Here is a 15,201-nt window from a genome sequence, read left to right on the forward strand (position 1 = left end):
TTACAAGGATCAGCAGCCCAAGGCCCCACAGGCTCCTGCAGGTGACACTGAGCCTAGGTGGCAGCCTATGCAAGTGACAGTAGGCATGACCAGACTGATAGTGACCTGACCAACTGCTGCTACCTGCAGGCACAGCTAGGTGAGGGTCGTCTGCAGTGCTGCCTGGGTCTGTCTCCTCTGGAAAATCAGTGGCTGGGAGTCCCCTACTTGCACCTCCGCCTCCCCATTGGCACATATGCCTTCCACAGAGCAGGTTCTGGCAGTGCACACTCACCTGCTCGTCAACATAGGCGTCGATTCTCTTCTGGCACTCCAGCCACTCCTCAGCAACCCTGTGTAGCTCCTCCTCAGAGCGCTGGTACCGCTGCAGCAAGGTGCTGTATGTGTCCTCGTTGCAGGTATCATGTGTTGTGGTTCCCAGCCTAGGGAGAGAGGCCTTTCAACAAAAGAAAGGGGCCCAAAGGTTCTGGGCCAGTGACCAGAGGTTTGCTTCTATTTGTCACTTCCCCTCCCAATGTGACAAGTGGGACACCACTACACACCACACAAGTTGCTGTAAGTGATTAATAAGTAGATATGCAAAGCACCCAGAACAGAATCTGGCATAAAGGGGAAGCTCAAAGTAACAGCTCCTAAGAAAAAAATTAGTGGTGAATAACACTGTTCTAAAAAGAGCAAGGCATACTGATTCAGTTTACTAAACATGGAGATGTAAACTATTTTTCCCTATTGAAATACACTAACCCAGACAAAATAATACATTTAATGAGAAATACAAAATTTGGACCTGGTTTTCAAATTAAGTAAAACAGAAAATTAGATTCAACAAAAGAAACACAGTTTTATTTATTCTATATTATAGCTTAAGAAAGACGGTAACATGGCAAATGAGAAAAACAGAAAACGAAAGACACACACACAGGTAAACAATGAGGAAAATATGCAGATTTCTGAAAAAGAAGATATGGGGCAAGCGGGTGGCCTGGGATAGAGGAGGAAGCCGGGGAGAGCTCGGGGCATGGAGGTTACCATACACGTTATCATCAGAAACTGTTCATTTTCTTAGCATCTAAATAATCAACATTCGAACCAAACTAACTGTAACAAACACATCTTGACAAAGAGTTTCAAAATCAAAGACAACATTTATAATTGCTCAAGAGCACAAAGATGATGTGCAGGGTTAATAATCAGTGTTGTTTATATACAAAGAACTGGAAGCTACTCATTGGAGATCAATGAAAGACATTCTGGCATCTCCAGACAAAGGGATTCTGGGTAACTAGGCACTCATCACAAACTTTATATACATCTACTCATTCATACATACATTTACATACATATGTTCTGAAATGGAAACATGCTCATGCTAAGTAAAGATATGACTATGGCATCATGTTTACGAATGTGTGTATAAAGGAGAGGACATAGGAAAAAAAATCTAGAAGAGGCACCAAATTGTTTATAGTACCTACCTATCTTCATGATTTTCTATATTCTCAGAATTTTATTATAATAACAATCTAATAATTTATTTAAAAAAGTAAACAATAAAGCAATTTTAAAATTAAAACCTTTCCAATGGGTATAAATAGCTCCCTGTTCTCCTTTTACCTGTCTCCACTCTGGGGTAAATCACGCTTGCGACTGTGTAAAAACAGAGAACTTCCAAATGAATTCATAGTTGCTGAAGCTATCTACACACGTGTCTGTCTATGAAATCCACTTCAAAGAGGGAGCATGTAGAAATCAGGTGTAACTGAAAAGATGTTTAGGGAAGCCCAGAAAACAACAGAGAAAGATACTGACCCACACAGTGACTGAGGCTCTCTCAAACATCAAGGCTGTTCTTCTAAAGCTGTTTCTGTCCCTCAGGAAACAAAACCCATCAAGACACAGAACCCAGTGACTCTGAGGCGACTCTGGGCTCTACACAGTGCCTTGGTGACCCTTAGGCCTGAGCACCATCTTCTGTCTAGCTGCATAGCAGCCCAAGAAGTGGTGGTTTTCTCTCCACTCCTGCTTCTGCAACCTTGCTCGTCACAGACTGATTTCCACTTTTCACACAAAACCCACCATCTACATAATGCCATCCTGCCCCTCTTGTACCACCTGGAAAACTAGGATGCTAAGGGGGCACTGGCATAAGCCCAGAATGCACTTCTCTTCACACTCTTACCAGAAGTGACAACTGCTCTCCTCCTACACTATGATATAGACTATTTCAAGCCAATGGAGAGTAAAGCAGTCAAAGGGTCCTGGGACATCTTTGGTGGGGTAACTGGAGCACAATCTATAGGCACAGGGCTTACATTCAAGCAAAGCTGTGCTGGAATCCAGAGAGGAAACAGGAGAGCTACCAGACGGCAGGGAATATCCTCAGGGTCAAACGACATCAATGGTTCAGCAAACAGGTTACTATCTAAATATTCACTTTGGAAACACACGACAGCGCTGGAAAGATATTCATGGTAACATCTATTACAAATAATGTGTATGTGAAACAATAAGTGACAAGGAGAATGAAATAAAATCAGTTTGGGTAAGTTTACTTAAAATTAAAATTTTAATTTCAATTATAATCTTCCCTAACAATTAATATTATATATTTAAAATAAAGACCTAATTGGGCAATAGGTATTCAGATCCACAATAACAAATAAGCAGTGTGTACACAATGAGCCTCCTAGTCTTGCCACAGGGACGGAAGCAGAGACTGACAGAGCTTCTGGATCCTGCCACCAACTCTCAGGCAGTACAGACAGAGGGCCTGCTGGATGCCCCAGGGGTGCATGCCTCAGGATCCAGACCCTGGGCATCAACACAGGACAAACGGCTTAGGTTCTTTAACAGATAAATTGTAAGGGAAAAAGGGGTAGGGATGGGGCACGTACAGATTAAAGAATCTCAGAAGACATGAAAAAAGGACGGGGAGTGGGGAGTCACTGTTTAATGGGAATAGTCTCTGCTTGGGGTGAGGACAAAGTTTCGGAAATAGATACTGGTGACGGTCGCCCAATATTGTGAATGTAATTAATGCTGTTGAAGCGTACACCTAAAAATAGTTAAAGAGCTGGCCCCGTGACCAAGTAGTGGGGTTCACGTGCTCCACTTTGGCAGCCTGAGGTTTGCCAGTTCAGATCCTGGGCGCCGACCTCGGAACTGCTCATCAGGCCATGCTGTGGCGGCATCCCACATGGGGGAGCTGGAATGACCTACAACCAGAATATACAACTATGTACTGGGGCTTTGTGGAGAAAAAAAGAAAAGAGGAAGAGTGGCAACAGATGTTAGCTCAGTGCCAATCTTCCTCACCAAAAAGAAAGGAAAAAAAAAAAAAAAGGTTAAAATGGCAAGTTTTATGTTATCTATATTTTTCCACAATTTAAAAAAATTAATAATGCAATATACCAAGAGCCATTGAACTGTACGCTTTAAATGAGTGAATTGTACAGTATTTGAATTATATCTCAATCGAGTTGTTAAAAAAAAGAGAGAGAAATAACTTTCCTAAACTAAGTCAGTTCCTTTAAATGAGGTCAACATTTGGGTAGATAATTTACGTTAAAAAAAATAAAAGGATACATCAAATAAAAATCCAGGCAAGACTATGGAAATGCACATGTGAGTAACAAGAAGAGAAAGACAGGAAAGAGCACGACTGCGCCGGTCCGGTGACAGCTCTGGGAGAGGTGTATGTCCTGGATGGGCTCGAGAGGGACTGGCTTCCAGGGACTGCAGTGGGCGGCAGCTATGGGTAATTCGCCTGCCAGTAGTTCCCTTTGTGTAGTCTTTCTGTATCTGTGTTTTACTTTACAATAAAGTTAAACACAGGCCTAGACACAAAGCACCAACATTAAAATACAGCTATGGATTTCATCTGCCCCAGAGGCGGTCATTGCTTTAGGGGTGGTGTTTGTAGACAACTTGTCACAGAACTTTTATGAGTTGTTAAATGGGTATCTGTACACTAGAAGCTCAAATCTGAATTATTCTTGGATCCCACAGAGATGTCCTCTGGGGAACTCAGAGGAGTCGCTCCTCCTGGCGTCACCAGCCTCCTGGGGAATGCTCTGCTTGCCTTCTCCTCAGCTCCTCCTGTCTCTATTTCCCCCCTCCCTCACCGGCTCCTGAGAGCAACACTGTAGCTTGACTCCAAAATTAACATTTAAGACTCTAAAACACTGCCGATCTTTGAAGTCTGACCATCACTCCCAATGAGCAAATGAGAAATCCAGAACTAAAGCACAGAAAAAAAATGGAGTTTTTAAAATACGTTTCAGTTTTCTGTCACCCACCCACAGTTTGATGACATGCCCACCAAACTCACTGACTCACTAGGAAAAAAAAACCAAGGCTAAATACCCTGGAATCTTGCAGGAAAAATCCTCCCTCTAGATGCATGTCTTTTCATAAAAAGTGCGTTTGGTGGATGTGAACATTGTACCTAGGGACAAAACTACCTTCTGCATTTCAAACTCATGACTTTGAATACTCTCCTGACTCTTTTTCCTCTGTGAGGGTGGCAGTTAGAACATGCAAGTCTCCGTGCATTCACCAGGGAACGTATGGATCCTTTCAGCATGGACACAGAAGGAAAAGAGTGGGCGGGAAGCAGGCTGTGGTGAAGGGGATGCTGGAAGGGTCAGGAACCAACCAGAGCACAGGCCACACTCCCTAACACTTTGCTGCAATCTCTATACCCCTAATTCCCTTACCTAACTGTTTTTAAGGTTATTCTTTCTCCAGAGGTGAGAATGTGAAGTGAGAACAAATAGGGTGTAGGAATATAGGAAATAAAGACTGGGTGGATACATGGGTTTCAAGAGAAAAAAAAAGTGGTGTATAAGTCAACTACAATGATGATTTATTTACTTAAAAATCATTTCCAGGGGGCTAGCCCTGTGGCCGAGTGGTTGGGTTTGCACACTCTGCTGCAGGCGGCCCAGTGTTTCGTTGGTTCAAATCCTGGGTGCGGACATGGTACTGCTCATCAAGCCACGCTGAGGCAGCGTCCCACATGCCACAACTAGAAGGACCCACAACGAAGAACATACAACTATGTACTGGGGGGCTTTGGGGAGAAAAAGGAAAAAAATAAAATCCTTAAAAAAAAAATCATTTCCGGGCCAGCCCAGTGGCACAGTGGTTGAGTTCGGCACGTTCCACTTCAGTGGCATGCGTTCTAAAGCTCGGATCCCAGACACAGACCTACACCACTTGTTAGCCACACTACAGCAGCAACCCACTTATAAGGTAGAGGAAGACTGGAAGAGATCTTATCAGCTCAGGGCTAATCTTCCTCAGCACAAAAAATACTAATAATTTCCCTTCTTTGTGAATCTGGTCCAACTATATTTCAACATGGACATTTAAATAAAGATGACTACAGTCTGTGGAGTTATGATGCATCTATAGTGTGGAATCTGTTCACACGTGGTAAGCAGATAAGGAATAAAATCACCATGCTGCACAACTGTGGGAGCTTGGGGCCTGGTTCAGCAGTGCATTGTGACAGCAGATCTGAGAGGAGCCTCCTTCCAGCCGAGCACAGCCAACTTGGAGCAAACACACCCTGGGTCAAGCCTTCTCACTTGCCCCATCACTGGGTAAATGCCCCCAAGTACTGTACCTGGTACACTCATCTTGGCACACATGATAAAGCCCCATGGATACTTTACACCACTAAGAAGAACCCAAGCCATGAACAAAGACCTTGAGGGAACTTCTGAGAGATGCAAAGCTGTGTCTCATCCCTACGTCTAGCAACTAGGAGCCCCTTGGCACCATCAGACCCATGGTGGAGCCATTCATCCTCATCCCTCCTGCTCTTCCCACCTCTCACCCTCCCTCCTCTCATCTCCCACTTCCCTCCTCCCATCCCATCTTCCCTGTATACCCAAGTGCCACAGCATGGACTATACCACAGCCACCTGGCCAAGCCTGAGTCTTGTCAAGGTAAACTATTATGGATACCACAACTTTTCCTTATTTATGAGGAATCCGTGGTGTTAAATCTTAGTAGCATTACTATTGGGTTTGTTATTTTAGTTTAATTGTATCGCTCTTTGGGTTTTTAGCTTTCTGCCCAAAGTGCATTTTTTTCCCTGAGCCCTGTGATTTTTCTGGTAAGAACTTCCACACTACACTGGTGTTCAGACGCACACATGCTACACCACAGGGAAAAGAACCATGCTGTCGTACCACGAGGACATATGCAGATTAAGACCAAATACCTGATCTGCGACACCAGTGCTGGCAAGTTGCTCTGGAGAAGTGGCTCCGAAAAGACCAGATTTTCAAATAGATGTTTATTATGCAGTTCCCATGTCACCTGGAACTTTTTCAAGTGTTCGTTTTCCTAGTTAAAAATAAATAAATAAAAGATGTACTGAATTGACGAAGAGCAAAGAATTCCCAGGATTTCCTCCTCCCTCCACACCCACATTCCTCTACAAAGGCCCAGAACATTCTCCTTATGAGGAGTCATTGCTCCCTTTACGTCCTAAAGTACACACTGATGCAGATCTCTGATCTCTGACTTAGCCTCCCTTCTAAATAACTTACACACAACAGACAGGGTGGTAAGATGCACACAGATCAAGAAGGGACAGAGAAAGAAGAGAAACAATTACACATATTTGATGGTGATTTCTCATAATCACGCTTTCAAAACTGTATCAAAAGCCCTACTTTTCCAACAATTTAAATGCATACAAATCCTTTGATGCCAAAAGACAATTATTTCTTGCCTATTTTGAGAAATCTCCCTTTCTGACCGATGCAAATAATTTCGCCTCTAGCGATACTCCGTGAAAGGTCAGGTCTTTCGTTTCCCTAATAAACGTAGGCAAACTCATCAGTTAGAGAACAACTTTTAAACATTTGGGAGCATCCTGGCCATCACAGAGTGTGACATCAAAAGACGTCCACTTGCCCTCAACACAAGGAGACTGGGAGAGATGGCACGAGTACCTTACCTAGATGCAGCATTCACTCTTAACAGATCTTGCTACAACCATGCACGTGTGAATCCATGCTTCCATCTGTAAGCTACTTGTACACTACTTGTGTTGAATCATCTTACATTCTTGGGTAAACGTTCCTTACCTAAACAACAGACAGCTTGGAAAACTGCTTATCATTACACATCAATAGTTCTGGACTCCTCTGAATTGGATTACTCACAGTGACTAGATTTAGTGGTCTGTCCTAATTTACAATATAGCCAAACTGAGTTGAAATGATCACACCTGGAGATGTTAGTAAATGATCTAGACATGAAGATTCTATTGTTTTATCAACTGATAACTGGTTGACACAGGGGCCTGGAGAACAAGTTAAACTGATCAATTCCTATTCCCAAACACAAACATCTGTAAGATGATGTGGAGAGCACACCAGTGATATTGCTATACCACGTACATATATGCCAGTTCTGCTAGTTACAGTTCTCTTTTTATACCCTAAAAACATAAAGAAAAAGAAATTTAGCAAGGAATCTATGACATCTGCAGAGAACCTTAAGCCCTCAATTCTGTCAATGTTTCCAGTGCATGCTCCCACTGTATGTTTTACTAAAATACCAGCACCTCCAAGATCTGAATTTCATCACTCCCATTTCACACCCAGCATCTCTCAGTGCCATTACTCGACATAGAAAAATTGGGCGGGGCAGAAGGCCAGGGCCTGGGACCCAATAAACTCAGCCTAAGGCCTGGAATGAGAAACCATTACCCAAGAATATGCCTGTAATAACACTGTGGCCACAAAATGTCAAAAGGACTCATGTCACAGATTTCAGCAGAGACCACTCTACACAGGCTATATGCCAGCTACAGGGAGAGAAAGACTAATACAGTAGGTCCCTGCCCTTCAGGAGTCCCCAGGAGACAGAAGAGCAGGAGTTCAACTGATTTATGATTTGACTCCATGACAAAGAACATTTAGGAACTAAGGCAGCAGCCAGACCAGGCCCTCAGCCAGCTGAGGGAAGGTTCAGGGAAGGCATCCCAAGAGAGCCAAAGTCTTGCCTGGTCTCCCCCATAAATCTTCAGGACGGAGTCAGTGGTCCCTGCCAGCCAGTCTATGAGCAACTTTGGGCACTGTGTAACAACACTTGCAGGGGTGGGACCACAGCTCTGGTCTTTGGGCTCACGTTAAAGGTAACTGGATGAAGACTGATTTATGAAGACGTTGGGCATTTTTTATGAAATCTGAAGTTATATTTCCAGATGAGGCATGCAAGAGAAACAGCAAGCCCCAAACTCATTTCACAACCTGAAATCAACTTAGGATAACAACATGTGCATTATGGAGTGCTTCCTGTGGGCCAGGCACTGTTCTCAGTGCTTCCCACGTGTGAACACATTACCAGCACCTGCAATAACCCTGAATGTGGTGCTGCTATGCCCCATCACAGGCCAGAAAGAGACTACAGAGGCTGAGCAACCTGCCCAGGGCATGTGGGGACTGGGGTCTACGAGGCGCAGGAGCTGTCACAGCTGCTGTGAGAGGATGGCAGATCCAGCGCTGCCCAAGCCACAGGCACGAAAGCAAGCTTCACTGAGGACTCACGCTCAGGCTTTCCTATTCAAACTAGTCTTACTTCCCATACTCAACTGCAAAAAGGTTTTTGAGGGTTTAGAAGAAGGAAAAGGAAGTGTTTAGAATCAAGTCCTACAAGAGACCTTGAGAAATAGCAGGATGTTCAATATTACTATAGCCTGGTAAGTTATGTCCTAGACGAAGGCATAATTTAAGTCTAGTCCCAACTTTATTTTAATATTTAAAATAAATAGAAAAAAATGTGACCCTATTATCCTGTTTGATCCCTGGGGCAGTGTGGAATAAACTCCACAAGCAAGTATATTTCCCACAAAAGTCACACTTTTGAAAATGCCTTTCTATGTCCAAATGCATTCCACAGGCTCTGCAGAATCAGAATAGGGGACGTTGTTCACAGAGAAGCTACTGCGGTTAGCAGAGAATAAGCCAGCAGGGTTCATACAACTGAACTTGTTGCTTCAAGAAAAACAACTATTTATAGCTGATCATAAAATTTGAGCTTTCAAGCAAAATTAGAACTTCGAAAAACGTGCACCTGCCACTGTGGCTCTGAAGCTTCCCCACATTTAAAGACCATTCTGAGAGGATCAGCGGTGATAGTAACAAAGGTCTTTTTTTATATCGAATATACAATCGTGATAAAAACATCACAATGATTTCACATTGACTATCATCAAGAAGATCTGCATAACTCAGTGAGTGAGCCAGTTTTTTCCAAATGACCAATGTGCCATGTTAGAAAACCACACATGAGCAGACCATTCGAAGTGTAAGCTACACCAGTGGATTCTCATGTAACAGAGTGGGGTCAGTTCAGTGTTATGGTTTCAGGTTCTACATTGTAACTAACCATTCAGAGAGACACAGGCTCTGGTGGACTCTCAAAGAACAACATCCACAATGATCTGAAAAGGCTATTAAAATATTGCTGCCTTTTCCAAATACATCAATAACCTCAACCAAAACAACCTATGACTACAGACTGAGTGCAGAAGCAGCTATGAGAATCCAGGTGTCCCCACCTAAGCCAGACACCAAAGAGATTCGCAAAAATGTAAATGATGTCCCTCTTCTTACTAAATATGTTTTATTTTGGAAAATAGTTATTTATTTAAAAATATGCTGCTTATGTTATATAATGGGATTACTATTTTTTAAAGGATTTAATAAATTTCTCCATTTTAATTTCAATACAGTAAATTTTGACAGATAAAATCCACATAAACAAAAGCTCTTTGGCATCCTCAGTTTTTAAGTTTAAAGGGCCCATAGTCCAAAAATGTTGAGAAGTACTGCTCTGAAACACTGACTTTCAAGTTTATCTTAACTTAGTTCTGTCAATACTTAACACTGCATTGACCACCGTGTGGGCATGGAAGGATGTTGTTATAAAGTTGTGAACCTTACTGGATCCCGATTTGAACACCTCAACCATAAAAAGAAATTTTTGAGATAACTGGGAGATTTTCATATGGACTGGGTGTTAGTCAATAATAAGAAATCACTGTCAGTTTTTGTGGGTATGACAGTGGCACCGTGGTTATAGAAGATAAAGCTGAGACCTCTAGAAGTGACCTGCACGGTGCTTGACTTTACTGGCAACCTTGGATCACTGCAAAGTTACTTCTAGATTTGAGAAGGCTTCTTGCCTTTTATGCCATCTCAGCATGTGTTTCAAAAGACTTTATCTTGTTTTAGCTTTTGTTATCCACTAATTTAGTTGTTTCCCTTGAAGGAAGGAAGAGTTCAGGTTATTCCATCTGCTGTACCACTGGAAACCAAAGTGAGTATCTCTGTGTGTGAAAAAAAGTGAAATAAATCATTGACCAAGCAGCTATATTTTGTGCTCAGAGTTTTTGAGTATTTTTCAAACCATAAGAAAACATTTCTATATAAACTGCTAGGAATTTGTTCAATAAACATGGTTCACATCAATTTTTGTTTGCTTCATAAAACAGCATTCTACTCTAAGCACCTGCAGAGGGCCTGGACTCAGGCAGCACTTTCTAGGGCACAGCAGGAGTGCTCCTCACTGCTCTGTGTGCCAGGTTCAGGCAGTGGAGGCGCTCTCAACCTTGGCTCACGTCCTCTGTCTCCTCAGGAGACTCGGGAAGGTTCAAGTGTACAGTCACAGAGGAGATGGCACCTGGATTTGGACTTCTGAGGAACAGGCAGACTTTCCCTAAGTACAGGTGGGAGGGAAAGTGCTGCAAGAGATGCAGAATGAAGGAAATAAGGCACCAAAGGAAAGTCCAGCCCTGTTCAGTAGACTGGTATTCAATTTCTCAGCCTCAGGCCTTGAAGCAGGGATAATGCCCTCCCACTCACCAGCTCCTTTCTCACAATGGATACCTTCCTCAAGGTTTCAGACTCACTTACAGGAATGGCAGTGGTCTACTGCAGGGATGCTTGAGGAAGTCCATGAACCCCTTAAATAATGCATAAAATTAAGAGTATGTAAATTTTCCCAGCAAGAAGGTCTACCAACTTCAGAATCACATAAAGACCATTAGGCTTCAAATATTAGGAGTCACTGGTTACTATATTTGTTTTGAAATGTAGTTTTACCACTAAGAAAGTACCTAAAACTAGCACAGTGAACTATCATTTAGTAATAAAATGTAAGTGATGATGAAAAACTCCACAGACTATTAGTAAATGGGTGCTTTTTATAATAGTCATAAAGTGTAAATGGCTTCTCTCTCTGGGGAGCATGGCCTCCTTCCAACCAGCAAGTGTGCTGAGGCTGTCTAGGATCAATGCCCAGCTTACCCCATTTCCATTAACTGTATTTCTACTACTACATGCCTCCTTCCACCCATTTATGGTAAACTTAAGCTTTTTTTTGGTGAGGAAGATCGGCCCTGAGCGCACGTCTGTTGCCAATCTTCCTCTTTTTTTTCCTCCTCAAAGCCCCAGTATGTAGTTGTATATCATAGCTGTAAGTCATTCTAGTTCTTCTATGTGGGATGCTGCCACAGCATGGCTTGATGAGCAGTGTGTAGGTCTGTGCCCAGGATCCGAGGCTCCATGAATCCCTGGCTGCCATAGCGGAGCCTGTGAACTTAACCACTTGGCCGTGGGGCTGGCCCTGGTAATTTACTTTTTGAGGTGGTCAAAGAACCAACAAGAACACACTTGTTTGTCTCCTCCGTTAGGATTGAAAGACGCTTACAGGGTGGGATGGCGTCTTATTTGATTCTGTAAACCCATCCTTAACCTAGTGCTGGACTGCTGAGTGAATCAGTGACTGAGAGCCACAGGGCTGTGCACAGGCGCTCTCTAGCCTTCAGGCTCTTCATGTGCACTCAATCAAATAAAAGCCTTTGTCTACGGTGACAACGCAATTAACAGCTTAAAATACAAACCATTTCTTTTTCTTTTCCCTATTAACACATACGCTGTTCCTCACCTCATACTGTCCCCATTCCTCATTCCCTAGGCCTCAAGGTCCCCAAACAGTATTTCTATGATGTATCACCCAGATATCAATCCACTCAATGCTTTTATTCAGCAGCAAAGTCCAGAGAAAAGAGAAAGGAGAGAAATCAGGTTCTCTCCTGAACTCGCCAGAGGAGGGGAGGGTCTGTGACAGGGCACAAGATCAACACACAAGCCTCAAAAACTTCATCCTGCCACAGAGTTCTCAACAAAACCAAAGAAAAGGCGGCTTCCTCTCTTACCAGAGTGCCAAGGAAGGTGCTGATGGTGCGTGCCGCCTGGCAGAGGGCGCCGTACTCCTCCAGGAGGAGAGAGATGAACTGGTGTGCCTGTGGAGGGCCCTGCAGGGCAGACGGCGCTTTCACTTTGGATGCGGCCGACAACTGCCGGAGGAGTCGGACCTTCATCTCCAGCACATACTCTCTGGCTTGTTGTTCCAACCGTTGGTACAGCTGGTAGGGGTCCCTCTCACAGAGCCTGCAGAGAAAAGAGAGTCACGACTCACCCGGGACCAGCCCACATAGGTCCCCTTGATGGAACCATTTTTATATCAGTGAGCATCTCTTCTGAAGCCTTTCCACAGGTGCCCACCTAACAAGAACCATCTTCTCACAACAACCTGTCAACTGTATAATCACCTCACTCAACAGCAGGGGGAACCCAGGCACAGAGAGCGTCAGCAACCTCTTCAAAGTTGTCAGCTAACACTTGGAAAAACTGACATTTATTGAGAGCTTACATTGTGCCAGCTGTTTCTCACATGTATTAACTCAGTTAATCACTCAGTTAAACACTGAGGCCCACATAGGTGGAGCAAGTTGTTGGAACTCACACTGCCAGCAGGTGGCAGAGCATACACATCAGCGCCTCTGCAGCTGGCTCAAGATGCATTTTCTCAACCAGGAGACGATTAAAAACATACGAGACTGAAGACAACGATTTTTTTTGAGGAAGATTAGCCCTGACCTAACATCTGCCGCCAATCTTCCTCTTTTTGCTGAGGAAGACTGGCCCTGAGCTAACATCCGTGCCCATCTTCCTCTACTTTATACATGGGATGCCTACCACAGCATGGCTTGACAAGTGGTGCCATGTCCCCACCCAGGATCCAAACCAGGAAACCCCGGGCTGCTGAATCACAACATGCAAACTTAACCTGTGCACCACTGGGCCAGCCACGACAACAATTTTTGAATGCTTCTTTGTTAACAGGTGATAAGCAACCACCCCAGAAGAGGTGAGACCTGGGTTGGAGGACTGCAGCAGACTGCTTTTCCCTCTTTCTAGGAATTCAGTACACCATCCAAATGGGCTTGTATGATTTATATAATCAAGGAAACTTTACAGACAGTATCTCTCTTTTTAAATTACCCCAACAAAAAAACATTGAAAGTGTTGAAATAAAATCTGTAAGCTGAAGAGCAGGGCAAAAATTAATACAGGCCCCCCACCAGGCCATAAGAACAATTAACATTTTCATGAATTTCTTTCCTAACTTGGACACAAATCCACTTTTAAAAACTTGTTCAATGGCATTTGATATTACTGTGTTTAAAGTGGTCACTTCTCTTAATTGTGCACTTCTGAGGAACCTCTAAGATAGAGGACCACTGAAGCAACACCTACAACATCCATCTACGACCCATCACCAGGAGGGACCACTGGGAGCTCAGCACTTTATTAGACACAAGTTACCATATATGGTCAAAAGAGAAGAATGTAAGTTGTCATCGATTCCATTTTTAAGTTACCACTCTACCTAGGTTGTAAAGGACAAGAGCTAAGTAAAATCCTGCAATGGAACATGTGAAGCCTTATATAAAATGTGGCTAAAGAAACAGTAAAAATTGATGGGATTTGCATTATGGTTAGTACATTTCAGAAAGATATGTTAATTTCTTAGCATAACAATTTAAATTTTAATTACTAGTAAAACAACTGTCCTCTGAAACAGAATGTATTTCGTCTGTTAAGGGAAAGCCACAGAAGACTCAAACGAGGTTTGAGGTTCAGAGATCAAACCCTGAATACACTGGCCAAATTCATCAACTCCTTTATAAAACCGATGGCCAGTCACTCCTCCTGCCTCCAGGATAAGTTCTACTGTATAGCAAACGAGAGTTCATAAAGTCCTCAAAGGTGCTGCACTCAAAATGTGAGAAAAAGAAACCCAAAGGAGAACTGATCCATGAAATGTTTAGCTCAAATGTATTGCTTTTATTTGGAACATTTCAAAAAGAGAAAAAAGATGCTACGAACTATACAGAAGAATAAAAATTATGTCCACCTCAAATTCTGTATTGTCACTGGGCACAAGGTATCTGCTGAAGAACAGACCCTGTGCTACAAGCCACTCCAATGTGAAAAACGCCCACACAGACAGCCCTGGCTACGGCTGGCTCTCCACACGCTATGTGAGCGCTCTCAAGTTGCCTGACCTCACAGAGCCTCAATTTTCTCACCTGGTAAATGGGATAACTGCTTTTCCTCCTTGGGTTGATAAATGCTAGAATGCTTGAGAAAGTGCTTAGCATCATCCCTGACACAGTAAGTACTCAAACGGTGGCATTACTGTCAGTCTCAACATTGAGAAATGACAGAAACACGTCAGTTCATTTTTTATTATATAGGCAAAAAGCGTTTCATCAGGATTGGAATCTGAAACTCGACCCAGAGTCTGTCTGCTGAAGAAGTGCAATGCACGGGGGCTGAGCAAGCACAGCCAAGCTTTCCTGGATCCTGGAAGGAGATCCCACTCGAACAGAGGGGAGGCTCCCTGGAGGTGTCTGCCAGGCTCCCTGGGCAGCAGGTCAGGGAGAGACATGACACATGGGCAACGTGTACCTATCCACGAGCTCCTTCACCCCCTCCTTGTCGGGCACGAGAGACTGGTCTTGGTCGTCTGCCAGTGGGGTCCCCGCCTGGCGATAAATGCAGCGGACCATGTAGCGCACTTCTGACCAGTAGTTCTGCAGCTGCTGAGGTTCCCGGTCTGTCTCTGCTGAAATTTCTCTGTGAGACGGCACAAGAACAAGGAGGTCAGGGGTTGACAAGTTAACACAATCTGTATCATTCCCACACTCTCCAGATGGCCTGAGGAGACAGAGGATGGGAAACGGCCAGCACTTTCCATCCACAGGCAGGCCCTTCTCATTCCATTTGCCTGCTCCCACCCTCACTCCTCCACCTCGC

At 43.7% G+C, this 15,201-nt stretch overlaps 1 protein-coding gene across 2 annotated transcripts in view; it reads right to left on the bottom strand.

The window, feature by feature from the left end:
* Positions 1 to 15,201, bottom strand: part of FAM193A (family with sequence similarity 193 member A) — a 178,284-nt gene that overhangs the window by 74,459 nt on the left and 88,624 nt on the right. For both annotated transcript variants that reach the window (XM_023638491.2, XM_070264037.1), the window contains 4 exons: positions 14,854 to 15,021; positions 12,252 to 12,486; positions 6,237 to 6,361; positions 275 to 422 (listed from right to left, as the gene is read on the bottom strand). In XM_023638491.2, the coding sequence (XP_023494259.2) occupies positions 275 to 422; positions 6,237 to 6,361; positions 12,252 to 12,486; positions 14,854 to 15,021 (676 nt within the window). The remainder of the gene's footprint in view (positions 1 to 274; positions 423 to 6,236; positions 6,362 to 12,251; positions 12,487 to 14,853; positions 15,022 to 15,201) is intronic.

Source organism: Equus caballus, chromosome 3 (genome assembly GCF_041296265.1).
Source record: "Equus caballus isolate H_3958 breed thoroughbred chromosome 3, TB-T2T, whole genome shotgun sequence".
In the NCBI taxonomy this organism is placed as follows: domain Eukaryota; kingdom Metazoa; phylum Chordata; class Mammalia; order Perissodactyla; family Equidae; genus Equus; species Equus caballus.